The sequence below is a fragment of the Xiphophorus couchianus genome, chromosome 21 (genome assembly GCF_001444195.1).
Source record: "Xiphophorus couchianus chromosome 21, X_couchianus-1.0, whole genome shotgun sequence".
NCBI lineage: Eukaryota > Metazoa > Chordata > Actinopteri > Cyprinodontiformes > Poeciliidae > Xiphophorus > Xiphophorus couchianus.
Genome location: NC_040248.1, coordinates 8,863,529 through 8,891,216, shown reverse-complemented (window position 1 = coordinate 8,891,216; position 27,688 = coordinate 8,863,529). Strand labels below are relative to the sequence as shown.

The following is a 27,688-nucleotide window of genomic DNA, read 5'->3' as shown; positions in this document are numbered from 1 at the left end:
TCAGACTAAATGCAGTCAGGAATCTGTAGCAAATCTTACAACTTGCTGTTCACAGATACTCCCCATCTAATCTGACAAGGCTTGAACAACTTTGTAAAGAAAAATAGGCAAACATTTCAATTCCTTGAGATGTAGATTTGCAGGTGTAATTAATGCAAAATGTGGTTTCTCAAAATATTGACTCAAACTGAAAATAAATGCATGCCACACTCTTATGTGTCAAAACAACTGAAAACCTTGAATTTGCAATCTTTCACTTGATGATTATGCACTACTGTACATTGGTCTGTCACATAACACCCTCTATAAGACACATTGAAGTTTGTGGTTGAAGGGTGACAAAATGTGGAAAAATCTGAAGGCATTCACTGTTCCAAGTGACTTTAAACACCTTCATATGAGTATTGTTTCATTATCCAGGTCATGCTTAAATATGACTAAGCCTTTACAACATACCATCTCTCAGCAATCAAAGCCTATAAGTAGAACTTGTAAAACGACTAAGTGAAGCAGCACAGCGGACCATCATTTCATGCTTTCTCCACACAGACACAAGGACCTCATACACCAGCTTCCCAGTCAAGGTCATCTTATTAAAGACCATAACAGCTCATCAGGCAATTTAGTTGACCTTGCCATGCAGAAAGTAACTAGCAGTTACAGCAGGATTCGCAATTATAGTCAATTAAAGTCAATAAAAGATGATATGACAGTTGATTACGTTTAATTTACTGGGAGCAAAGTGGTTTCCGAATTGTGCGCTCACTGAGCAATAATTAATGCGCAGCTTCAGAGCTACCATGAATTCAGATGGAGTTTGGTTTAAAAAAATGATAGCTATATGAAGACAAAAATTTGGATTGTATTCGGACTTTTGATAGGTTTCCCACTCTTTCAATATAACAACTGATCTTCCATTTCAATTTTACTTGAAATGAAAGGCCTATCCTTTGTTTTCCAATAGTCAAAGAAAGAGATAAAAAAATTTGTAAAATAAATACTGCTGTGCCCTAATATTTTGTTGTGATGTTAGAAAGATTACCACAGGCCAGCGGTTGGCCTGCAGCAAGGGCTTTTCCTCGGGCTGTCAGTGCCGAGGTGCCAGATGCGCTAGGCAAGGAACTGCATGATAAATGGCAGAAGGTGAGAGCTCCATGGCTGCAAGCAGGAGCACCTTGCCCCAGCATCCCGCTGCCAGTCCCTTGGCATGCAGTACGCCGGGCCAAATGGCAGCAGTGTCCCCCTTCAACGCTGACATTTAGAACCTGTGCCATGCTATCCAGCTGTGCACATCGCGGGCCCCCCCTGGCACCGTACCCCCAACCTCTCCCAGGCACCCCTCAACCCCACTGCTGCTACTGCCAGATGACAGTCAACAAACATTTACTTGTTTAATCAAGTCTGAAATTGTTTAATGATAATGTCCACCATATATTTGTGTACTATTTCAAACATGCACTTCGCAACTGTTGTAAAATGTTAATTTCTTTGAGAAAACTAAGAGTGTCATTGGAGTCTGATATTGTTTAGGGCTTTGTTATCCAACGCAAAATATCCATGATAAGTATATAGGGTTTCCTTGAGTATTGTGTTGGAAAAATGTTGCCATTGCTAAAAAAGGAGATCTTCTCAATATTTAAGAAATAAAAATAAATTGTGATTTAATGATGGTTTAAATGTTTGATAAAAGATCTATCCCTCCTTATCAAGTGAAACTTTATTTAAATAATTATTTTAAACTAATGTTCCTTAAACATTATTTTGCAAATTATTGGTTATTTTCTACGTTTGCATGATTATAAAAAAGATATTTAAAAAAAAAAAATGTCTCCATTGCATTTTAGATGCAGCTAAAGAAGCTTGATAGGTTTTAAAAAATGCCTTAGAACTTGTTGACAGGTACATTTATTTATTTTAGGGGCAGAAAACTGTAAAGAAGACTGTGAAAGTAAGACAAGTAGTAAACTCTGTGCACGGTGGTAGCTCACATAAAAAAAAAAATATCTGTATAGAGCAAATACTATCTGGTTTCAGAAGGGAATATGGTGCCTAGCTAGCAAGAATGGCTGTGCAAGAGTCCAAGAAAACATGCAAAGGATGACCATCTGGCCTATCCTGATGGATCTAAGCTATTTTGGTACCTACATCTCACGACAGACACCATATAAAAATGAATTAATGGAAATCAACCAAGTAGGACTCTTCGGCTAAAACAAATAAAAACCCTTCCTTGGCAAAGAATGAAGCGTTTGATTATGACTTTCTGGATGGATCAACAATGGTGGGACTAAACACAATATATCAATGGACACTGAGCCCAATGGCCAAGATGTGGACTCCGGAAGACAACTAAAGACAACAGTAAAAAAGTAAAAATCATCCAACGGTAAACATTCAAGAGCAACAAATATATGTTTAAGTATAACCGGCTGTCTCCAAGGCATGGCCGCCCAACGATGCTGTTCTACTCAAAAGCCCTGACACTTCTGACAAACATATCCACTAACCTGTTCTGACTTGGCACAGTTCAGAAAGACCTATCAATTGTGTGCCAAGGGAAAATTAACCTAGAAATGTCAACTGCAATGAAAATGAAATATAGGATAGACAAAACAATAGGTGTTTAGTTGAAACTCTTCTCTCAAGAAGAAATTAGCACACATAGGAAGAAAAGATTTTTACTTTTCAAAGTGCTGCTTAGAAGTTACTTTCTGAAACTTGTTTATTACAAATGATCAAAAGACTGTTCCCTCAAGTACTTTCTGGAACTGAATGATTACTTTCAGATCTTACATGTAAGTGAACAAATGATGTTCAGATAAAGTACCCTGTAAGTTCAAGAACGTAACTGTAAATTATGGAATCCCATAACCCACAGGTTCCAGAAAACGTGCTTGAAGTTTTGCTAATATTCTAAACCTCTATAGATTTAGCTGGACAGCATTTTTAATCTCAACACACTTTTTTATGACTGTTTTGGCACTAGTGAGAAAAAAGGTGGTAGACGTGCAGCAAGGGTCTCAATGAGGTGAGTCAAACACAGGATGCCTGAGTCCAGGACTATCACCTCTGTCTATGGGGCACCTGCTCTACCACTATACGTTGTGACAATGCAGCTATCTAGCTAGTTTATGCGCTCTTCTTCTGTATATTAAGAGTTTGGGGATAGCTGTTTGTATAAAATTTTATGTCTCGAGGACAAAGCATCCAGTTAACCACAGAATGTTATCTGAAATAGTAACCTGAAAAAATAAAAGTAGGAGGTAAGGACTTTGACAATATACAAAATACAGAATATTTGTAGAAAGTATTCATAATAGTGTAAAATCTTTCATGATTGCATTTTTTATTTAGTTTAATCTAAAGTTCTAAACCTCCTTCAAGGGCAACTTTACCTTAAACTCGTCTTTCAGGAGGAAATATAAACATCCAACAATTTTTCTTTGCAAAACTGCGAAGAACTGCCTTTTAACAAGTTCAATGAGGATATCATGTTGGCTACACTCAGAAACTATAGGTTCTTTTAAAAAAGACAGCAAAAGAAAAAAAGAGGCAAGGAGAAGATGGGAGAGTAAACACTTTACATTCTGGTACTCATTAAAAACAGACAAGTCCAGCCTTTCCCGCGAGAGAGCACACGTCATGCTGTATAGAGGCAAATACCAAGCTGCATGGCTTGGAATCAAAGGCATTTCTGCAGTCCAAAGGTCAGGTGATGGTAAAAGGTTGCTGAGAAACAGAGTTGCTGGACGGGCTTTCATCAGTGGGAGGCAGCTGGAGTCTCCAAAGAGGCAGCATTACTTGGGGCTGAAGGCACAGTGGGGCTGCTCCGATATGACATTTCACATCCAGATCTGCCACAGTAATGGCATTTTAGCCACTTTTAAAAGGGCCAGATTGGCCTTCCTGCACTGTTAAAATTTTTATAGACAGAACATTCCTGTATTGTTTGGGCTTATTACAGTGTCGAAAGAAAATTGTCTTTGTGAAAAAGGCAATTGGGGCCAATGTAGGAATGACTGGCTGATACAAATACTTAAACTCCACATGATACAACACAGGAAGAAGAGCCTACATTTTGTCATGTTAATAAACCACTTTTATCATCTCTGCGGAAATGCAAACTTGAATGAGAACAAAAGATCTCAAATTTACATAAACTATATTTATCCTAACTTGCGATTCTTTGATTTTGAAAAAAAAAGCAGTACAACATGTATCCATGTAAAGCTCGTCATGGTTACTTACTTGAGTCTCTCTGTTAGGAAACGGTTTGTGTAGTTTTGCTTTGAAGCCGCTGCTGAGATAATTTGTTCCATTTGCTTGGGGAAATTGCAGTGCCTGTTACTTGCTGAAGTGATTTTTTTTTTTTTTTTTTTACAATATGCAAGCTTTGTAAGATAAAAAGAAAGCAACATGTGCTATTCCCTGTTAATAAAACAACAACACAGAAATAAATATTTGTGGTAAACAAATCTTCCATCAAAACAAAATGCTAATCTGGATGATCATATTTCCACCAGAAGATATCAAAACCCAATGAGTGAATTAATGGTGATTTAAAAAAAAAAAAATTGGCTCATTTTTACCAAACTTTAACTTAAAATCAAAGCTCAGGGAATGTAATACATAATTTAAAGACCAAAATACACAAACAATTATAAAAATAGCAAGTTAACTTGATTAGTATCTCTAAGGGAGTTTTATTTTTTTTTTTCAGAAAATCTGTGGCATCAGCAAACCAAGTTTAGATTGAAACAGCACAATTCATACCTTGTTTTCTGTGGATGTGTTAAAATCTATGAGGTTATTGGTTTTTATTCTGCTTAAATGTAAAGAGTGCTATACTGGATGAATTACATTGTTTCTCATGCTTTTCTTTGATATTTTTATTAATAGTTAGGCTAAATTTGACTTCTCAAGTTATCTAACATAAATCTATTATATTTGCATTCAAGTCTGGTGGAGCAGTTTTCTGATCACTGAAAACCCAAAACCCAATAATTTCATATGGCAATTAATGTAACATACATTTATATAAAAAGTAAAAATGTTTTTATCGCTGATGTCCCGTACTCTGCACCAATAGAACATGGCAAAGTGTTTGGAAAATTTACTAAATGATATTTGTATGCTTGGCTGCATTATTACAGTAAAATCAAACGCTGTAAAACAAGAAAACAAGTAGCCACATTAAAAAGTGTTAATGATGACTTGCCTTTGCAACTTGAAGTTGAAATCCCAACTATGTCGAAACTTTCATAACCAAATATCTATTGATGCTTTTGTCAATGAAACCTGGGGTTTTTATAGGCTACTGAGAATTTCAGTTATTACATATTTTAAAAATAATCTACCCCATATAGTCCTCAAACTGAATGTTATTTGCCCAGAACAAACTGGTTACTTTCTGAAATTTAGAGACTACTTTCTAATACCTGATACATTTCACAAAACCTTCCAGTCACTTTTAAGAGTTTACAGTTTATTTTATGGAACGTAGAGGGCATACTTACTAAACTCGGAGGTAAGTTTTGGGATCCTGTCTGCTTTAGAGTTTAACTTCTAACTTGGTTCTTTCTAGAATGTAAACTTTATTTTCCACATGTTAGAGGTTATTTTTCAGAGATCACTTTGCTGTAACTTACATGAGGACTCATGAGGACTTGGTAGTATTTTTAAATCGAGATGTTACCACTTATTCTCCAGGAAAATAATGTTTAGTGTCCAAAACCTGAGGTTACTGTCATCATAACTACAACGTTACTTTCATGGCTCTTAAATATTACTTTCTAGAATGTAGAAGATATTTTTTAGTCTATAGGATTAAGTGTCTTCTAACATGCTATTGTTCAGAATTTAGAGATTGCTTTCCAATATATTTATATATCACTTTTGTGGAAATTGCAGTTTCCCAAAACCAACAGATGGATATATTTATATATGAGTTTGGGAAAGGAGAAAATCAACCCACTGTCTGTAAAGGGCATGGTGGAAACTGGGGGAAAGCATACTAGAAACATATAAATTGTTATATTACAACCACACAAATACTGATACTGATGTTATTTTGGAGAGAAAATGCATTAACATGCACAGCACTGAAGCTTTTCATCTGCCATACATGATTTCAATTTAGTGGTGGAATAATCAGTCAACATTCAGCTGTGGGAATTCTGAGCTTAATGAATGCCTCTTCACATAAGCAGTTTGCCGGAGTTATTCCGAACACAAGACTGCTGTCAAAATGTCTATGAATCTCAATTTATCCACCATCTCAACCACATGGGGACCATCTCATGCAGGCTGTCTGCATGTCTAAATGTGAGAATTAGAAAAATATTGTTGCAAAGAAAATTATTTAGTTTTCAGTTTCCATATCAAACTGGCAGAGCAATTAAATAATTACCATTTTCTTAATATTGCATTTTTAATCTAGAGGAAAGCCCTTGCACATTAGGGTAAATCATTACTTGATTTTTAATCACAGAGTAAGTTTGTGGTCATTACGACTCAAATTTGGAATCTCAGGGAGTATTTTGTGGAGTAAATATCAACCACACAAACATTAAATAAGATTTAAAGGTCATTCCCTCCTTATTTAAAAACAAAAGTAGTAATAATTGAATATCATATGAAAACTGAGGAATATTGTTTTAAAAATATCTACTATTTTGGTTGTAGGTTCTAAACCAAACAGACTACTAAGCAAGTTCTAGCCGTGCGCCATCAGAGGCTATCAGCATCATTGCTGCTGCCTCCAGATGCTGAAGGAGGCAGGAAGGGCAGCAGCTGTTTAGGAACAATTATGTTTGAGGTGTCAGCATGTGCTACAACATGCCGGACTTTATATCCCAAACTGAGAGTCGTGAGAGTCTGAAAACATGCCCTCTACATATGGTTTCAGGGTGGTTTGAATCTATACAGATCAGCCTGTTAGTGCAGGACCACATCAACCATGACTTCATTCCTCATGTCTTTCTTTCTGTATTTCTTCCAGTTGTCAGAAGATCTTTAGGAACCAGTGTTGCCACAATTATCTTGCAAAAGTAATCCGACCATCAGGGTATGAATGGATGAATGACTGAATACAAGTTTAAATCATTTACCATTTCAAAAGGTTTGGAAATAGTTATACATCCTTTTGCCACTTCATCTCCCATAAATTTAAATTTGAAAAATTGCATTAAGTATTTTTTTTCTAAAACCAAAAAATGAAAATAGTCTTGGTAGTCGTAAAAATTAACAGCACTATAATATTTTTAAGGTTACTGTTGCTGTTGTAGCTTTAGCCAACGTGTATATAGTAGGACAGAGAGTATACTGTATTTGGCTCTTCAGACTTAAATCCAACTGAGTATCTGTGAGAATCTCTTTCCACAAAGGAAAATTGATTTTCACAGTTTCTTTCAGCTATACTTCTGACTGAACTTGTGAAAAATATGAGAAAATGTGCCTGATTTCTTTCTAAAGACACCATATGTCCTACTTGCACATGTATCCTGCAGGAAACGCAATGCCTTTCTATCAAACTGTGAGCCAACTTCCATGTAATCTATAATGGAGTAGATATTGCTTAGCTTATTGACTGATGTCCCCTCCTCCCCACTCTGACATTTGCTTATCCTCGTGAGCATCTCCCAGTATTGACGTTTGCTCTATCTGGACATCTTCCTAAGCTGTTCTGTCATTTGTCACCTCTTAAATAAAAACCAAGGAGGTGTGGGAGCTGACAGTGATAAGGCTTAATGACACAAACCACTGTGATGGTTTCACACAAACTCAGAAGAAAGAATTCACAGTATGGCTTAATTTCCTGCTCGGTACCTGTAATGGATTCATAGAGCAATTTTACCCAGCATATTTCCATCCATGCCATTAATAAGCAGAATAAAGAAGAACCTCTCTACAAACCATGGCATGAATTCACTCATAACTGCAGTCAATTTAGAGGAAATTTATTGAAAGCGGGCTTTTGGTTTAACACCTTTTAAACTAATGTATTTGGAGAGCGCACTCCACATGCTCTCCTGTCAAAAGCTACCATTTTCTCCCAACTTAGCCTTAACTCTCCACTTCTTGGATGCAAACTGGTGAGGTCAACACATGCACATTAGAGCTCATAAAACATCCTCTAAGTGGCCTTTCAGGATTTCTACTTTGCTAACTCACTTTTTGAAGAGCAATAAACACAGCGCTTCTTTAAATACGAATCTCACAAAATCCAGCTGGGAGCAGATTTTCTCATGAGGTGGAAGACAAACTCTTCCTTTCTTCCCCTCCCTCTCTTCTATTCATCCCTCCCTCAGACTGTCTCCTGCAGAGAGGCTATTATTGCAGCTAATTATCTACAAATAGGCCCAATATGACAAACACAGAACCAAGCTAGTGCTGGCTAAAAGCGCAGGAATCATTCTGTGATAAAATAAAAGACATGGGGACAGACAAAGACCAGAACAAAAAGTCATACATTAAAAGAAATATTTTTTAAAAAAAGAGGCAAAATCTGAGATAATTATGAGGAACATGACAGAGACACAATGTGGTATGAGATGAGAGAAATTGAGGGACCAAAAAAAGATATAAGAGGGAGGCAGATGGGCGACGAAAAGCAGCACAGAGAGAGGACTAACATGGGGAAATGATCTTGTCTTTGCAGTGTGTGACGGTTGTTGCCATTGGCAACTGTCCTGCAGTGCACGGGCCACATCCACTTAGCTCCCAGCGTGCTTCAGGATCAGGATAGCTCAGGGGTCTAAGGCTGTCTGGCTCATTTACATAAAGAAACTCATTTACCAGGCAAGCATGGAGGGCTATGACGCATCAATGGGGGCTTGATTAGATCTTTACCTTTGATACATATGAATATTTATCATGGCTGAATAACATTTGCTCTCCTTTCATCTGGATCATCCAGAGAGTACTCCTCCACCTCCTCTTAATTTTTTTTCCAATGAATATGTCAGCGAAGCATCGGGGATCATGACAAGTGATAGTACTCAAGATAATCCGGTCATTGTTGCAAGAGATCAACACTCTCTTTAGGTTTTACAAACTGCATCAGGCTTCTGCCTTGTTGTTTATATTTACTCCGGGGATAACAGCTCCAAGAAACTTAAAGGAAATCAATTAGGGGGACAGCAGTCACGGAGGCTCCTTTAAACAAATGTGTGTGTGAAATAGACCACTGCAGGTGTGAGAAGTTGAAACCGCAAACATGGCATCCACTTTTTTAGCAGCCGTTTCAATAAGTTGCACTTACATCACTCACTCCGGCCTCCACTATCTTCAGGCCTGTCTCCTTCTCCAGCTGCTGCTTTTCTTGGACTGCAAGGGGAGACAAAAGCAGAGGAGATTTGATGTGACAAAGTCGCAGATTTTTTCAGTTCCCGAGGCAGAACAAGGAATCAGTGAAACTGAGAATGATGCGATGGATGGATCAGTCTGGGTCAGATGTCAAACTGGTGAAAGTTAAGAGTAAAATGAATCAGCTATTAAATGCTTGAACAATTAACTTCTAATTACCAAAGAAATCTGACAATATAATATCAAAAACCCTTTATGGCGATGCAGGTACAGGCAGCAGACTGTACCAAACCTGCATCCACTGGCACCCCATTATAGAAACATTGCACCCTTGACATTGTTTAACTAAATTTAGCTTTAAGCTCTTTAAATTGGCTTAATATTTAGCATATCTTGCTTGCATTACTTCACGTTCAAACTCAGAACCTCTCACATCCCTATGCTACCATGTTGAGAGCCACCCTCCCCCCACTTGACAACCTGGCACCCGTATGTGCACGGATTTCAATTTTCATAATTAGTTTGTTAAATCAATAAGTGGGTCTTATCACAGGACACGTAACAGCTAGCTGTGCAGCAGTTTTAAAAATAGCTTGTACATTTTCAGAAACAAGGCGAGATTTGTTTTACCCCTGCCTCCAGAAAGTGGACTAACAAAAAGCACCAGGTTAATAGGTGTGGAGAAAGTTCAGCCTTTCTTGACAACAATTTAAGAGAAGTTATCTCAATTTATACACCCCAGGTTGTGGATAATTATGGAAACTATTTATTTTATCTACTCCTACCCTGACGTTGTACATGCACTGTGTCCTATAAGCACCACTCTGGCTTGCAAGTTAAAAAGTGCACATCAAAATGCACCTTTTATTATGCACAAGTATCCATTCTTTCTGAAGATTACCAGAAAGCAGAAGAAGTACTTGTACATTCACAACACACAATAACTTGAGCTCCTGCCTTTGTTCTTGCAGTAATTAATACATCACCCGAGTTTGATCCTCCGATCTTGTGATCTAATCAAATATGGCATGCTATTTTCAATGCTTTGTTCACAAAGGACATTTTCATGCAAATCAAACTGAAGTGAGGCGATGTTAAATATCCATCACTCAAGATCACACAGTTTTGCCGACTTTTTCCTTCCACGCTGTCCTCAACATCCCCTGTTCACTTTGATGGAAACATTTATATTAGAAAACAAAAATCAAAGGAGGCCCTAATAGATTAAGCCAAATTATAGAGGCAAAGCGGAAAATGCAGCATCATTTAATTGAGTTTGTTAGCATGTGAATGTGGCTGCTAATTTGGAAAAGGAAAAAACGGAGAAAGAGAGCAGGTCCTTTAAATCCCATCTCCCCAGATGAAGGCTATGCAAATGACCCTGAAGAGCTGAACCCAACCTCACACTCCAAATTCAGCAATGGGTCTGTTTAATTAGTATTTTAATCTATCCCAATGATTGCACTCAGTCCACAATGTATGCAGAATTCTATCTAATTAAGGATGCTACTTTTAGGGTAATCATCCATCTCTTTCTCCCTTCCTCCATCACCTTTTTTCTTTCTGCTTATTAAGGATCCTGCAAATATTGATCATCCTATCATCCCATCAACATGGCAGGCGAGGAGACATCTTCTATTTTAGGTGTCTTCCAAGGGTTTCTGGAGGGATGGCAAAAGTGGACAAAAAGAGATCTTACTTAAGGGGCTGGAAAGGTTAAACGTACATCCGAATGAATTTAAATCAAAAATATTTCATTACTGAAGACACCTCTGACTGAAAACAGAGTCTGACGAAAAGGATAGTCAGGGATGTCCATGATGTTCTTGAATTTATGAAGAATCCTTATTTGACCAATGATCTACAGCAGTCCCCAGAACAGAACCAGTCTTCTTTATCACCTTGACAGATATCCCAGGTTATTTTATCAGCTAACAACAGAGCAACAGAATGAAGAAGAAAGGGAATTTGAGTGTTTTTGAATGGAAGAATGTTGAGAACAGCTCAACACATATAATTTAAGACAAGTTTTAATGTGAAAGTACACATGCCATTAAATGCAAATGGAGAAAGCTGTTAAAATGCCAACAATTCCTGAAGACAAAGTAAACTAAACAAGAAGCTCTAAGCTGGCACCATTTTTGCCTTTGGACCAAGACCAACAAGTCAAACCGGTGAAGCGAGACTTAATTTCTCAAACCATGACATGTAGATGGGTAGAGATTGCAAAAATATGAAACATGAAAAAAAGCTGCAGCAATTATATGAAGGGTTTGATGCTGTAACGGCACTAAAATCTTTACCTTAGTTTATTAAAGAGGGCATAAGTTTTGAGGTGCCATTTTTTTTATTTAAATATAGTTTAAATAATAATTACCAGGTCTTTTGTTAACCTTTAATTATCTGTCAGACACAACTTCTAAATTGGCCAGTTATGAATAACTTAGATCTTTACAGGATATGTAAAAAACACTTTTGATGTAATTAAAGTTAGATTTTAACTGTGTGCAAAACATTAATAACAGTATCTTCAGCATGAAATCCCTCCCTGAGCTCGTTAGTGCCCCCTCTTAGAGGGGCAATAGGACACCATGGGCATGTGGAGGAAGAAATTTGCATCATGGATGTGCAGTCAACAAATCTGATCCAATCTTGTCAGTGTGGACCGAGATTTCCCAGAGGAATGTTGCTGACAGCTTGCGGAATCCATGCCACAAAGAATTAAGGCAAACTTGATGTCAACAAGGTGTATCTAATAAAATGGCCAGTGAGCTTACATTTGATGCGTAGAGGTGAATAAAAGAAAAAGATGGGGTGTTTTTTGCCATTTTGAGAGAATTAAACTCACTCAGTTTCCACTCCTGTAGCCATATTGACTCTCTGTAGGTACCTCCAGTACCTGTTTAGGAGGGGGTAATGAGCGAGGTAATTGGGCCCAGCTGGGTGAGGGTGCAGGTGGTGGAGGAAGGCCAAGATGCTTAAAGGTCAAACATAGTTTTGGTCCTAATGAGGACCCCTCTAGAGTCCCAACACATCATGAGTCAAACTAGAAAAGATTAGCCAGGAATCAACAGATATACGCGTTGAAGCGGCAGCCGGCATGGTGGCTCAGGCTTGACAGACAAGCTGACATTAACCGTCTTATTGTGAGACTAAAAAAAGCCTGAAGGCCTTAAGGTTAGCAAAGAATCAAAGCTAAAAAGTCTCCAATCAACCTGAGTGAAAGTACTGTCCCAAAACAGCCATTTTAAATGTAAATACAATGTAGTTCCAAGCTCATTAGCTGGTGACTCAGTTGATCTGGGCGAGTCTTACAATCCAGCCAGACGAATGCTTGTCTTCTCACCGGCTGGACAGATAACAGCCTTGGGCGTCTCTTTTTGGTCACCTCTTCTATTAACCTCCCTCTGGCGCTCACTCACTTTCTCTTTTCGCACATGCGGGCACAGATTTTGCAGGTTTCAAATTAGCGACCAAATACCCCTGACAGGCTGTGGAAAAGAGATGTCAGGTCTCATTTCAAAGAGACTCCTTCAGCCTTTTTAATAGGAATTGTCTGACTCTATCGAGGCTGATTTCTAAAGTGAAGATCTGATCACTGCTGCTCGTTTGATAATTTTCTGAATCAAACTGAGCCAAATCATCTGATGTTCTGCAGGCAAAGAAAGAGACTAAATTTAAAGAAATTTAAAGACCGGATTTTTTCCCTGTCTTTTGCTTACTATTTGCATAAGCTTTAGCAAAAATCAAACACAAAGGCAACAGATTTTAGCTGCAGGTATCCATCCAAAACTTGAATCATGCAGAGAGAAGACACATTTTTCAGCAGTTTTTTTTTTTTTTTTGCTAACTTAGAAAGAAAATTCATCTCCATTCAAAATTTTCTTGACCCATTTTATGATACATCTTTTTTTGAAAACCCATAACATTAAACCAGAAGCATTTGAATGTTTGGATATAGCGATCTGACCTGTTGCGGTCATAAAGGAGCTAAGCTGAAATTTCTTGATCAGTCCATTAATTTTCAAGATTTCATAATAAAGAAGAGTATCGCTCAACTGAGCTTTTCCCATGGTGTCACCAGAATCTGCCTCAGAGGTAGGATGAGGAGTTATGGGAGAACAGGTGTTCTTCATCTGCTTCAAAAGGAAACAACTAAGGTTGCTCCAACCAGGGTGCTTCCTGTACAAATCCCTTTGGAAGTTTACCAGGCAAGTCCCACTGGGAGGAGATCCTGGGAAGACTCAGACTGAGCCGGAGAGTGTCACTTATGAGAGGGACAGTGTGGCTCTCCTTTCCATTTATTTTCCTGCAAACCGACAATAGATATGAGCAAGATGATGGATGGTTTGATCAGTAAATCAGATTTTGTTTTGTGGTGTATGGGCATTTCAAGGTGGAAAAGGTTTGTATCTCAAATAACTAGCACTTTAAACAGGGGTTTGAATACTCTTTATATCCATTACAGTATAGAATTATCTGAAAATAATAGTTTAAATTATGCATGAGAGTTGAACATTGTAATAAACTTTTGTCTCTGGGATTTATACTAAAAATCCTTAACAACCATAAAGTATAAACATAAAATTAACTCTGGGATGGCTAATAACAAAGCCTAATGAGAATAATAGAAATTTTATAAATTCTTCTGATTAAAGGCTGTGATCAGATCTTTGGGGGATAAAAAAAACATTAGTTTATTCTTCAGCTTTTAAAAGTTCTGAATATGTTGCCTATAATGGCTGCCACCAGTGACCTGCTTAAATTAATTCTCATAACCACATTTGCTACATCAACAAAGACAACTAACTTCTGAATTATTTCACTTGCAGTTTTTTAGTCACTTCTACTGATAATTACTTATAATATATGTGTGATGCACACTGAATCAGCTTTAATCATCAACACAACTATACGATGAAGAACAGAGATGTGCATGTAGACTTATTCTAAAGAGGAAAAAGATCATTTCAATCAACTATCTAAAGGGTGATCAAACATGCTGCTGCCTTTTTTGACACTGATTAAAGAAATGTGGATAAAACAAGCAAGCAAAAATTAAAGCTGGATTTTTCTGTGACCTTTAAACATCTCCGCAGGATATGCACTTACCAAAATGCATCAAGCGGTGAGATATAATTTGATTAAATTGCTGCTTTTCTCTGCCATATGCTGAAAACTGAAGCACTCTTCATTATGGATTCTAACTGCAAATCACGAATGATTATCATGAAGCCATCAGAGCTTAAAACCATGAATATATATATTCATTTTTCCTGATATATGACAGCGTTGTTATTGTTAGAGGCAATATAAATTCAGCATGAGGAGACAAATCACCCTCTGTGGGCTGTAAATATTTAGCATTTCAACATGGCACAGCAAATAGTAAAGTCACATGAGTTTTATGTTGCTTCTTTGGCCAAATAGGGGTATATAGTTGACAAAATGCATATTTTACCATGCTCTGATTGATCTGTTAATATTGAATAACATCCCCATCCGTTCCATCCATCCAGGCCTTCTCTGTCGTGTTCCTTAGGACGTCCATATTCACCACTTCCATCACTCTATCCATCACTCCAACCAAACAAAATGAAAGTGTTTATTGCGGAGGAGGGCTGACGCTCACGCCTCTCCACAGCCGTTAGCCTTATCAGCAGGAAATCGCTCCAATATTAAAGTTGCCATTCCACCCCCCCCTCACCCCTGCATATGATGGGTGTCTCTACCTATCAGAGGTAGAGACTGAGGTGAGGAGGAAGTGGAGGAAAGGAGAAGATGCACCTGATCCCTCCCCTCCCCCTGCACCCCACCACGACTGATAAGATGCATGACGGCCCATTTTTTCCAGTCAAAATCCTGGGAGAGAAACACAAAAACGCAACAATACAGAGAACCACAGCGCCGACTTCAGAGCAGACGCACATTCATTACATGCATGGCAGAAAACATACGTGACTCCTCTACACCCGACATCAGCACTCAGATGCTTATCAAAATGTAAAAAGCTGCACAAGCATCGTTGCTGCTTCTATTACGCTTTTTCTTTGGCCCAATATAGCTAAGTATACGAGATAAGAGTGGCAAAAGACTTCAATAAAAGTCAAAATTTTCGATCTTGATACACGTGTTCGCATGTTATTCTCAGATGCTACCTTTCATATTATGTATAAAATAAGTTGCCAATGCCAATGGTGAGCATTTTAAACCAGAAACTGCCACAAAAGCCTTGAAAAATGCTGGGATCCATGCAGCCCCATGCATACTAAACATAAGAATTAACTAGAGGTGTTCCCATTAGTTTCCACGCACTATACAACAACCAACTAAGGCACCACCTTAGATGTAGATTTTCTTGTCAGAAACGGTGACCATAAACCTAGGTAACATAATTTACACATCATTAGCTGTTCACTGACCAAGGAAAGCTGAGAAGTACAGATAATTTTAAAGCGAAGAGCTGCTGAAGGACTCTTGATAGAGGTGGAGTGAATTTGAAGATTGAGATAAATTAAATATAAAAGAAACATTACCCAGTATCTAAATGCACAACAAAAGAACTTTAAATGAATCTTATAAACAAACAGAAGTTTCAGGGGCATCATTAATACCTGATGAGAAACCTAAAGTTGTTTCTATAATCTGTAGACTGATCGAGCTATAGCTAATTAAATATGCTAAACCTTAATTAAATCAAAGGACGTATCTGGCACATCATGCAAATGAGGAAAAAAAGAGGAAAATTGTTGTAGCTAGAGATGAATGTTATAAACTCATCTTAAAGCTTTTATTATTTAATCAAAGCCTTGATTAATCCTCTAGTTTATTGTAGTAAGACTGCAAAAATGGCAATCAAAACTTTTCAGAACAAAGACTGTTTTTACACAACTAAATAAAAAAAGAGTACGAGGAAAATGAAAAAGGATTAATTCCGGGTAAAAATAATCCCTGTCTTAATAGAACTTGAATACCACTTTGATAATAGGTTTATTGTTTAAGGAATGTACCAAACAACCAAAATCCTTACTGCGTGTTTGGTCCAACATCTGAAAAAAGTGGCTGACTAAAATATAAGGCATTGTTAGCTGTTATTTGAAGGAAACTACTCATAAAATAGCCTAGAACAAACATCAGTTACACATGCACAACATCTGAAAGTCATGTCTATATAAACTGAGAAAAATCTAAAAAATATTCACACAATTTTTAGATCTTTTACTGCACACTTGAAGTTTTTGTAGGAATTTTTAGTAAATAAGTTTATCTTTGGTGTTTTTCATACATTCAGCAACACAGCAATTTGTGTCACTGTGAAAGGGTGTTGATTTCTAACAATCTGTTTTATAACTAGTTTCTTAGAGTCACGTTTTAATGAGTAGACACAGCACTTGTTCACTCCTTGTGTTTGAAATGTATGCTTAAGTAATTTGTGGTCCAGATTTTAGCAACCAAACAATCCAACAAACTGAACAAAACAAGAGTCCTAAAAAAACGTGCCAGATGAAAGCCAAAGTCAAAAGATAATCTTCACCTAAGATCACTTTAAGGGTTCATTGAAAAATTTAGGTTTTTGTGATAAAAATATAAAGAAATCTATTTATTAAAGAATTAGACGACAAATAAAACCAAGACACAAAGTTGTAAAAATAGATATATGAAAGCAACAGACCCTCAAATCCAAGATGAATACATGGGAAAACATGCAAAGGCAGATGTATAATCTTAAAAATTTCTACCTACTTCTCAAATCACAATTAAAAAATAGTTGCACATCAGACAGATTCAAACTCATTACTTTTATCCTTCCAAACTTTTCATACACTTGACATTACCTTTTAATGAATATAAATCTAATGCATTGTTGCTTGCTTACTATCTTATACTGAAAAGCAAAGAAAGAAAACCAGACATGATTTATAAAACAAGGTAAAGGCCAAAAAATAAACTTCAGCATTTTCATGTCACTGAGCTGTTGCCAACTACAAGATTATAACATTTGAATGCAAAATAGAGAAAGCTGTTTTTGCCATACTTTAAGACTTATGGTAAAGAGATGATTTTTTTTAAATCCTCCCTTTTGACATCCTAGTCTTCATCAATAATGTAAAAGATCCTTTACATTTAGCTACTTAAAAAGGACTGGGTAGTGGGTTTATCAGTTTTAGGTTGTTCTATCTAGAGTCATGCAACCCTTGATTTGAATTAACATTTCATGAATGAATAATAACCTGATTAAACTTGGTCAGATTTTGGTTAATTTGAAGTTAAAAAGCTTCAGAAATTAAGTCATATAATTTTAACTCCTTACCTATGGAAGTTTCACCTTCTTAAGAATATGAATATTTGTTAATTCCCTAAGTTTTGCACTCTTAACCACTATCAATAATTTTAGAAGTTACTTTATATCACACTTTAATCTTTCAATGAATCTGACATAAATGTATTATTGGACAAAGACAGTTGATACAAAAAGCAGTTTTAGAATAACTTCTTTAATTAAGTTTAAAACAAATAAAATGAAATAAAAAAGTGCAAACAATTACAAACATAATGCAAATCATGACTCAACTCTGGTTGCCAATTTATTTGTTCAACTTTAGCCATTTAAAATCAAGATAACTGTTAAAGAAGATCTGTCTGACAACATGCCAAAAGAATCAAAAAAGGAAACAGATCATTCTCTAATTTAAAGAAATTAAATTAGATGCAAAAGAAAGTAGTTATTTGGATCTATCAGTATGAAAAGTGTTGTAAAGGCATTTATAAATCTTTGCATTGTCAGCAAACTCCCATGAGAACCATTATCAACAAATGGGGAAAGTGTGAAAAAGTCTGTAACACTTCCAGGAGTTCCAGCCTACCAAAATTATTTAAGGAGTGCGTTGACAACTCCATCAGAAAGCCACACAATATCCCAAAACAAAGCATTGCAAGTCTCACTTGCCTCAGTTAAGATTAGTGCTTAAAATGAAACACTAACCTTAGCAAAAAAAGAACATTATATCTACAGTCAATCATGGATAACTTCTCGCCATTGATAGAACCTTGAATTTTGCTCTCCATGAGAAAATCCTAAGGTTTAGTTGTCAGTACATGACCCCTTAGTTAAGCAGTGGGACAGTGATCACCTGACCAGCTTTCTGCTACTGTCTTATAAAAAGACATACTCTTCTGTAATCTATTGAAGGTTTAATCTGGTGTCTATTGGGAACACATACAACTTTGTTGAAGTGCAAAGAGTGAGAGTGGCCTCAGTAAAATTGCATGCTTCCTTGCTAGTGCCTTCATTTCCCGGTCTTGGTGCTGAAGCGCACCGTATTATGTGCATTGGTGTTTTGGCAGGTAAGAAGACTTTCTTTTGGAGTTAGTGATACAGCTGATAGCATGACTTCTAGAACCTTAAGCACAACATAGCTAAAGTTGCAACAAATGACAACTTACATCTATTTTGAATGCCTCTGTTTAAAAAGCGTCAGAATTGTATTGAGTGGTCAAAAACATCTTGTAGGTTACATGTTTAATAAACAACAGAAAATGAACCTATTGACATTTCAGAAACTCAAAGGAGCAAATGCCTACTTCCTTAAATTAATGGAGGACTTTTCAAGTATTAACCATTTAGAAAGTGTTAAAGGTTGATACATTTTTTTGTCAGTCAACTAATGTTAATTCATATCAGTTGGAGAAGTGTCTGCCCCTTTAATTACTCTCTCTTCTTAAATACTAGCTTATAAAAAGTATCATTTGCAAGTCTAATAAGATCAAAAATAGTTTAATAAACAGTAACAGTCACTTGAATCCCCTTGTAGGCCATATGGAGTTACACTGAGCCAAATATCTCTGTCGCAAATAAAACAAGTCTCTCCCAGTAAACCAAACATCATGACATCATTAGGCTCAAATATCCAATAAGAAGTGCCAATCAAAAAGCCCCATGCCTGTCACATGGTTCAGACATGCTGTTAACAGCAGGGGTCCTGGCTGGCTCGCTGTTTATTCACCCCAATCGATCGTTTCCTGCGGATAAGGCCAACAGTGCCCCCCAAACAAACCAACTGCTGTTATTCAGCCTAAATCAACACACGAGGCCCCTTTGCTGTCTAAATAAATGCAATGATGATGAACTTGGAAGTAAAATACTGCAAATAAATGAACAAAAATTGATTGTCGAGTTGATGCGTTATAAAGAAGAGAATTAAATAGGCTCTGTTTGGGTCTGTGATGACTGAAGTCCTGCAATCAGCATGCACTTTGAGTCCACTGCAGACACTATCAAACCATTTTCAAGCCTCTTCCTTTCTCAAACAGAGCACATATGACATTTATAATTGCATCCTGCCTCATTAGAGAACCCTCTCAACGATGCCTGAGTATTACACCTAGATGAGGCTTTGCCTGCTGCTCTTGAGCTAGCAGACACACCAACACAGAACACCAACCACCGCCTACATAATATCTTTTTCTTTGCTGCCGTGTTGATTAATAGATTGTGGCTGCTCTGACACTCTGTGTAGAATAGGCATTTTGCCTCTGATAGGTGCTGACACCAATTCTTCACGGACTGCAGGAGACCAGGGGAGAGGAGAAGCACTGGCAAATGACTTGGACGGCACATGACTCCAGATGTGGGAGAAACCCAGCCACCCCCACCCTCCCTGCGCAGATGTCACTCTGCATTCTCACCGGGGCGCGCTCAGATCGTTTACGCTGCATCTTGGAGATGACAGTTGGCAGATGTGTGACACGCGCCACACACAAACCGCATCTGACAATCGAGCGGAAAGGTTTGTGGTTTACAGTGAGAAACGAGGTAAATAATTCGCATCTGCAGCAATCTTGGCGGTCAGAAGTCCAGCATGTTACAAAGCAAACACTTAAACTATATGACTGTATGTAGAAAATTTATTGCAACTTCAGACCTCAGCCTTGTAAATTATATTCGCTAAATACAGTGCCAAATTCAGGGGCCGCATTTGAAAGGCAATTACATCACAGTGGTCCACAGAAGGCTGTCCAAATTCGAAAACTCCTCCAAATGTGGCCAACAAATGCGTTCTACTTTTCTACTTTTTTGAAGGACTGGAGTCTTTTGTATCCTTAAGGCCCACTCCTTAAGGATACAAAATCTCTCCCAAGATTTAATTATGGCAGGGCCATAATTTAAAAAATGCAACAAAAGAAATGCAAAAATAAATATTTTTAAAGCAGATATTGCAAAATTTTACCCACAAGGCAGCCATATTAGATGGAGAAGTCATGGTTGGTGAGAAGCCTCTGATATTTTCCACAAATTCTAATTTGTTCTTAATATTCATTTTGAAAAACAACCATTTATTTATATAAATTTATTAGAAAGGTATCTTAGAAATTAAAGCAATGTATCCTTCTTTTTCACCTCTCAATTATAAGCTACTTTCTGCTGCTCTATTCCATAAAAACCCAATCAAATGCGCAGAAGATGTTGTTTACAGTGTAACAAAATGAGAAATAAATAAATAAACAAACTGTTTTTATGAGTTTCTGCACTGTGACACCAAGATTTTTGAAAGCCAGGTTTTTAAAAAAAAAAAACATTCTTACATGAGTACAATTTTCGGAATAATAATTTAAAGATGACGGATATTAGTACATCTGCAGGCTTGCCCCTATTTAAAGAGATCCTTTTAGGGGAAAAGCTTATCAGAGGAAGGGACAGTAAAATTAAGCTGAACACACACACCCAGACACACTTCCTCTGCTTCCCCACTGAGAGAACTCTGACAGAGGCAGCCCTACCTGTCACTGTGGTAGCAATTATCCTGCAGGCTCTCTCCACGGACCGTCTCCTGCAGGTCTCCACATTACTAAACACATCACTGGGCAAAAGACACACACTCACACACTTACATTGAGCATACAAGATGGTACACAAAAGGCCACACCCAGATGTACACATATTGTGCATATTCACAGTTACACACGGCTGTGCTTTTCATCCACAATTCCCTCTCCACAAGCTAATGGCTCGAGCGAATCGCAGCAGTGTGTTGGTGCAGACATCCTGCTCGCGGCAGGAGAAAACACACAGTAATAAGTGGAAGGTGGGTGCTTGTGCAAGCATGTACACATTCTTCTTCTGTCTTCATGCAGGTAAATTTATTTTAAAAAAAAACTTGTCATCTTTAAACACCCACACGGGAGAGCCTGAATAAATGTAAAAGACATCACACGGCAGGCCTGTAAATGAGAAGAAGCACTAATTAAATGGTAGGATATGAGCCTCAGTGACTCAACGTGCAATTCTGAGCACAGAGAGAAAAAAAAAATCACAGGTAGGACAGCGTATCCATTTTGACTGCAAGAGAAGTTTCCTGGAGGAAACAGCTGAGCAGATTCACGTTGGTTCACTGGAGCTCAAAGGCAGAGCCACGTCTGGCTTTCAGAGACAGGTTGACTGTACAGAAGTGTGAAGGGTGATTTCAGAGAAAAGATGCCAACGTGACCTCATTACCGTAGATTTGTTCCGACTGTCATTAGGAATCACAAACGCCATCACTCAAGTCACGAGAACGAGGGAGAGGATGAAGTGGAGTATGCAGGGGTGAGCAGAAGGGTGCTGCTGGGCTCTAATTGTAATCAAGCACGTTTGATCTGAAGAATAAGACGTATCGTCAACCATCCATGACTGCAACACATGCTGTAGCTTATAGTTTAAAGCCAAAACAATATTTGTGTCAGCAATAATACCCAACTAAAATCACATCTATGACTAATTTGATACACGGCAAGATAAATTCAGAAATCAGATCTGGTTGTTTAGTTTGGAGATCGTTGCACTCTTCTGATGAAGAAAACTTTGGCAAATAATTGGTGCGCTGTGAAATGTAACACATTTTATCACATAACAGATTTTATAGGTTTTATCGATGTTATTAAACACCAACACAAAATAAGGTATAGGTGTGAATCTGACAATAGTGGCAAAAATCTGTCTTGGGTAAACTTGGTTACATTTACATTTATGCTAATCAAAATCTCCATCAATAAACAGTTTCTTTCTTTGGCAAATAAAAATAAATGAAATTAAATTGAGTTCCGTCCATTTTTTCATTAAATCTGGCCAGCTACCATTTCCTTGGTGATTAAAAGCTGCCAGCAACATGTTGATGTTTTGAGAGTTATATGCTGGCTTACTATTCTGCCACATATAGGATTTTGCAAGTAACATTCATACAAGTATTATTAATTGTAAAGTACTATGCTGTACTTTTTTTAAGCAGAGAGCTTACAGATGTTTTACGGTAAGTTCACACAGCAGATCTTGATTCCCAATTGCATTTTTTTCTTTATTTTTTTGTGCTGTCACTCATACTACTAATTAAACTCGGCAATAATCAGACTCCTGTGTGAACACTTTACAACCTCATGGCGTGACCTGCATTCATAAAAGAAGAAAACAGGTTCCAGAAATTGTTCAAGAATATGAAACTTTGTGCTTTGGCTCTTTACAAATAATTTTTAAAAACTAGTTTGGAGTTAAAGCAGTTTTTGTTCAACTTTGGCAATTTTTCAGAAGAGGCCAATATGTTTCCCCATCTGGTAGAGGCTATTGGACACACGGCCTTTTGGTGACTGTCTACAGATGTTAGTGCACGTCTTCTCACAGAGTGGATAAAGCATCTGAGAGCTGCGTCCTATGAGCTCGCCTATCTCAGTCTCCATGAGGCGTCCTGGCAGCTCCCGCGTTAATCCCACCACGTTGCCTTTCTTTGTACAGCTGGGAGTGGTGGGCGCAAAATGAAAGTGTCACACAACAGCCTCATGCAGGTGTCAAAACGTGAAATATGACATTTCCTTTCTGAGACTTTATTAGTTCACAAATCATTTTGTATTCAGCCCGCCTGGCATTACTACTTTGCTTTAGGACAAAATGTGATAATCATTATTATATGTCTAAAGCAGAGCAGCTGCGACTGCAAAGAGAAAAGGAGCAAGAAAACATGTATTCAGGACGGGAAGCGATTCAGAAATCAAACTACACACTTTGACGAGTGTGTTTGTTAAAATTCGCTCCACACCTAATCAATCATTTTACAGCAGAGTTTCTAAAACAATTCCTTTTAAAAGTGAGGCGAGAGAGCGATTCAAAGTCACAGCATGATGATTAAATCTATACACCACAGAAGGGCACCATACTGTTTTTTGTTTTCCAGAATTAATTTCCTAAATATCCACAAAATCTCTCCATGTTTCAAACCCTACTGAACAGAACTATCAAGTAGTTTGGAGGGAAAGGAAAAAGACAAGACTCTATAGGAATAGTTGTCTGTCTTTTTAAGGACACCTGTTGGGCTGCATGGCTCATCTCCTCCTCATTTAGCCTTCTGTCGAGGCTCCGTGGGGCTGATTACCAGGAAGAGCTGATTCCAGTTGCACTGCTTATCAGTCTAATTAGAGCCCCTGGCAGGTGACTTGAAGGAAGTTGTGTGCCTCGAGGATATTCAGGCACTGCAATTTGTACAGGCTACATAGCCAAGGAAAATGACAAAACAGTAAAAGTAAAAACTTGTGGATTAAGAATCCTTGTGACAGCTGAGTCTTTGTGAGGGGACAGGAAGCAACTTGAATAGCAACTAAATAGATTGTTTTGCACCACAAACATATTAAAAGGTAATTCAAAGTGGTGACAACCAGTCAAGAATGAAAGATGAGACACTTTGACAAACATTTACCAGTAAAAATGCCAATTGTCAGAAAATAAAGGAACAAAATCACAGCAAAAAAAAAAGAAAATAAAGATAGAGACAAGAAAGGACAAACAAAGTAAGAGGCATGGGGAGAAGAGACTGAAAAATTGAGGGCAATATATAAAATCTACAGGGGGTTGAACAACTTTCTAGCTAGTGTATCAGCCACAGATAAAAGGTCAGCAGGCTGCTGTTCGCACATCCAGGTGCTAATGTAACACCTCTCACACCTTCCCTGGTTGCTTGTCAGTGGCTGCCTGCAGGCTGGTGGGCAGAAAGACTGTTGTTTGTGCAAGAATAATATGTTGTAATCCCCCTGTCTGAGATGTGGCCTTAACACAGGTAATTGGACTTGGAGTGTGAGGATGCCTGTGGCTAAATACTCGCTAGCATTGCAAAAGACATACAAAGCAGTCTTATTTTAAACGTGCTCATAATAAACACATAGTCATTCCTTGGGTTTTGCTTACGGTGGGCAGTTTTATTGAGTCATATTAAACATTGATTTCTAAGATGTTTACATAAAAGATGTTAAGATATGAAGAAGCGCAGACCAAGAACAAATTAAGATGTAGCTTCTTTAAAATCCTATCTAAACCAAACAAACAAAGGCAAAGATGGTTTGAGCTGACCAAAATAGTGTTAGCTGTAGCACAGCTAGCGGATACAAACGTTTAGAAACGTAGCAGTTTAAAGCTTCACCCATTGCTTCAAAGGTTGTGAGACTGTTCATGATCTAACCGATGGTGAATGTGGTAAGATAAAAGAGTGACTAGTTTGCAAAATGTATTACTAGTAAGAGGCGTTGTTTTACTAATGCTGCATAAAGCTGATCGTATGGACTAAAATGATGATTGATGTCAAGAATGTCTTATAAGTACAACTTGTCATAGATAAGTAATGAAGGCAATCCTGGAGGAATGACTGGATAGCAAGACTGCAAAGACCCAAGATAGTAACAATATGTTATTAAAAAACACATGACAAGCATTTTAAGCAAAAAGTTGTGGTGTAGAATATTTATATTGAATTTGCCTTTAGAATAAACATGCCTATCTATGTGGCTGAGAATATAAATCACCAACATAAGCCTAAAGCGGGCATAGTAGTTAAACTGGGAACAGGTTTGCATTTGAGAAACAAGTAGCCACCCCCTGAAAGGACCCTGGGAGCCACAATAACCCCCTGTAGCAGTCCATTCCAAAACATACAGGCCACTGACCCATGACAGCCAGCCCATATCGATTTAGGACGAGGCAGAGGACACACAGGACATAGAAAAAGGAGAGTATCAGGGGATGAAGAGAAAGAAGGAAGAATGGGAAAACAATGAGAAGGGCAGGGAGTAACATCCTTTTTAAAACTCATCCATAATTCATTTCCTTTTCCTTTATACTTCCTCCTACATTTCCTTTCGCTTTCAGAAAGCTATATGACATTTTAAAGGGGACTAGTGCCAACCTATTTTAAAATGCCTCGCTCACACAGCGACAGACACATCCAGGATTGTACAGCCAAATTAGCTATAAAGGAAAAATAGATATAAGTTCCAGAAAGAGACATTATGATGTTACTATGGTGAAATTACTATTGTGTTTCACACAACAAGGTTAGTCCATAATTGCTACTTTTAATGCTCATAATGTAGGAGATAAAAACACGGACATGCCGATGAAAAAAAGCACAGCATTGTGCTTGTATAAATGAAACTAGACTTGAAAAGGCATGTCAAGGGAATTTGCCACTTTTCCATTCCCATTCACATATGCATTTATGAAGTCTTTTATTATTCTGACTGACTTTAATGCAAAATAGCACAATCAGAGATTTATTTAAAAACAAATACAACAGATAGAAACACTCTACAGATGCTTAATATCAGTTTTGTAAATTTACTACCAACATCATCTTTAAAACGAGCTTTAAAGGCCTTTAAAAAATCATGGAGGAACAAAAGGAACAAAACATAACCATTTAATTAATTAGCAAGAATATTCCATGCACTATGGTGTATTCATCTGTTGAGAACAAAAACTGTCTCTTGTCACTGAACATAGGTAAAATCATAGTTATATGTGTGAAGTTACATAATCAGTCATATAATATATAAGTTTGAAGGAATGTCTAATATTTTTGAAATAAATTTAACCTCAATTTCTAATTATTCTGGGACAAAAACGGAAAATAAAGAATTCTGTATTTTAATGTCTCCAATCAGTGCAGGAATTTTTCTATTTTCTGTTTTGTGAGAGGTACTCCATGAGGATGCTTGCAGCAGCCACTCTTGTCCGAGGAAAAGTATTTTTTGGTTGTTTTTTTTGGCTCCATGTGCTACCATGCAAGAGTTTTGTTGGTGCTTACAAAACCATTCAATGATGTATGAACAATAAAAGACAGCTTGAATAACTGCAGAGAAAGCAGGCAGTTTTCCCCTATGACCGAGTGAGGACAAACTGTTTTCAGTGTGTAAAGGCAGGGCAGCAGAGCTGTTAGTCAAGCACAGGTTAGAGCTGACCTGCATAAAACAACTTTTTTTTCTGATGTTCAATTCCTGGTTAACAAGGATAAAACGTAAGAAATTGCTGTGTTTTTGTTTTTGACTAACTCGGTTTCAACATTTCTGAGTTCAAGTGGACACTATCAAAGGTTGTCTCAAAGTGTCTTCTGCCCAGAAAACAATGTGTTGGAGCTGCTGGGAAAACTATATCCTGATGCTTTGGTGGACATATGAGTTAAAAATCCAAAGAGACTACCCAGTATTAGGGAGATTCTTAAACAATGTGGTGGACAGACATTACAGACCAAGAGCAACTCCTAAATACATTCATTTTCCATAATCATTTTATAATCATTTTTAATGTTAATTTTAAACTTCATGAGTTCTAAACACAACAATAATGCCTTAATCGGACAATTTCTGTGGGTGGGTTCGTCAGGCTGTAAAAGCTAGTCACTTTTCTTCTATAAACCTTCACAGTCTCTCTGTATGAGTAAAGATCGCTGTTCTAAAAGACATTTCAGGTGCACTAAATTCAGTAGTGAGAGGAAAAACACATTCAGCTTTTACAACTGCAACTATAAGTAAATGCCTTAAATTGCACACTCCACTCTGAACTGAACAGTACTTGTTAGTTTGCGGTAGAAGTACCCAGAAGCAGTGTTCAGTCAGTCAAACAATCAGTAGGGGGGTGCAAGCTCCACAAAAGCTACATGTAAATACAGCTGCACCATGTGCATGTCTTTGCATAAAGCCTCTCATGATGACTGCAGGATCGAAAAATCAGTTGCAACCAACATTCTTAGAAAACAAAAAACAATAATCCTGGTTCATTATTTATACTTTTACAACATGCAAACCAGGTCACATCCATGGATCCACATGAAGCATTGTCCAGCAGTTAGTCATGGCCGTGACTCGATTTAATTACTGCTTAATGTGAAGTACGGAGACACGGCAATCTGCATCGTGGGCAACAAGAGGTGCGCCCACATATGGACACGTATGGAGAGCGGCACAAAGGAAGTGAAAATTGAACATCTGTCCCCTTTTTCCTTTTCAAGCCCCCCTGCCAAAGAAAGCTGCTGCTGCACCTGGACATGAATTATAGAGAGGCACTTGGAAGGAAGAGAAGAAGAGGAGAGGTGAATGGAAA

The 27,688-nt window shown here is 37.6% G+C and overlaps 1 protein-coding gene across 1 annotated transcript in view; it reads right to left on the bottom strand.

The window, feature by feature from the left end:
* The window catches only part of ptprn2 (protein tyrosine phosphatase receptor type N2), a 145,498-nt gene that overhangs the window by 52,450 nt on the left and 65,360 nt on the right, over positions 1 to 27,688 (bottom strand). The window contains exon 11 of the mRNA XM_028005135.1: positions 9,263 to 9,327. Within this exon, the coding sequence (XP_027860936.1) occupies positions 9,263 to 9,327 (65 nt within the window). The remainder of the gene's footprint in view (positions 1 to 9,262; positions 9,328 to 27,688) is intronic.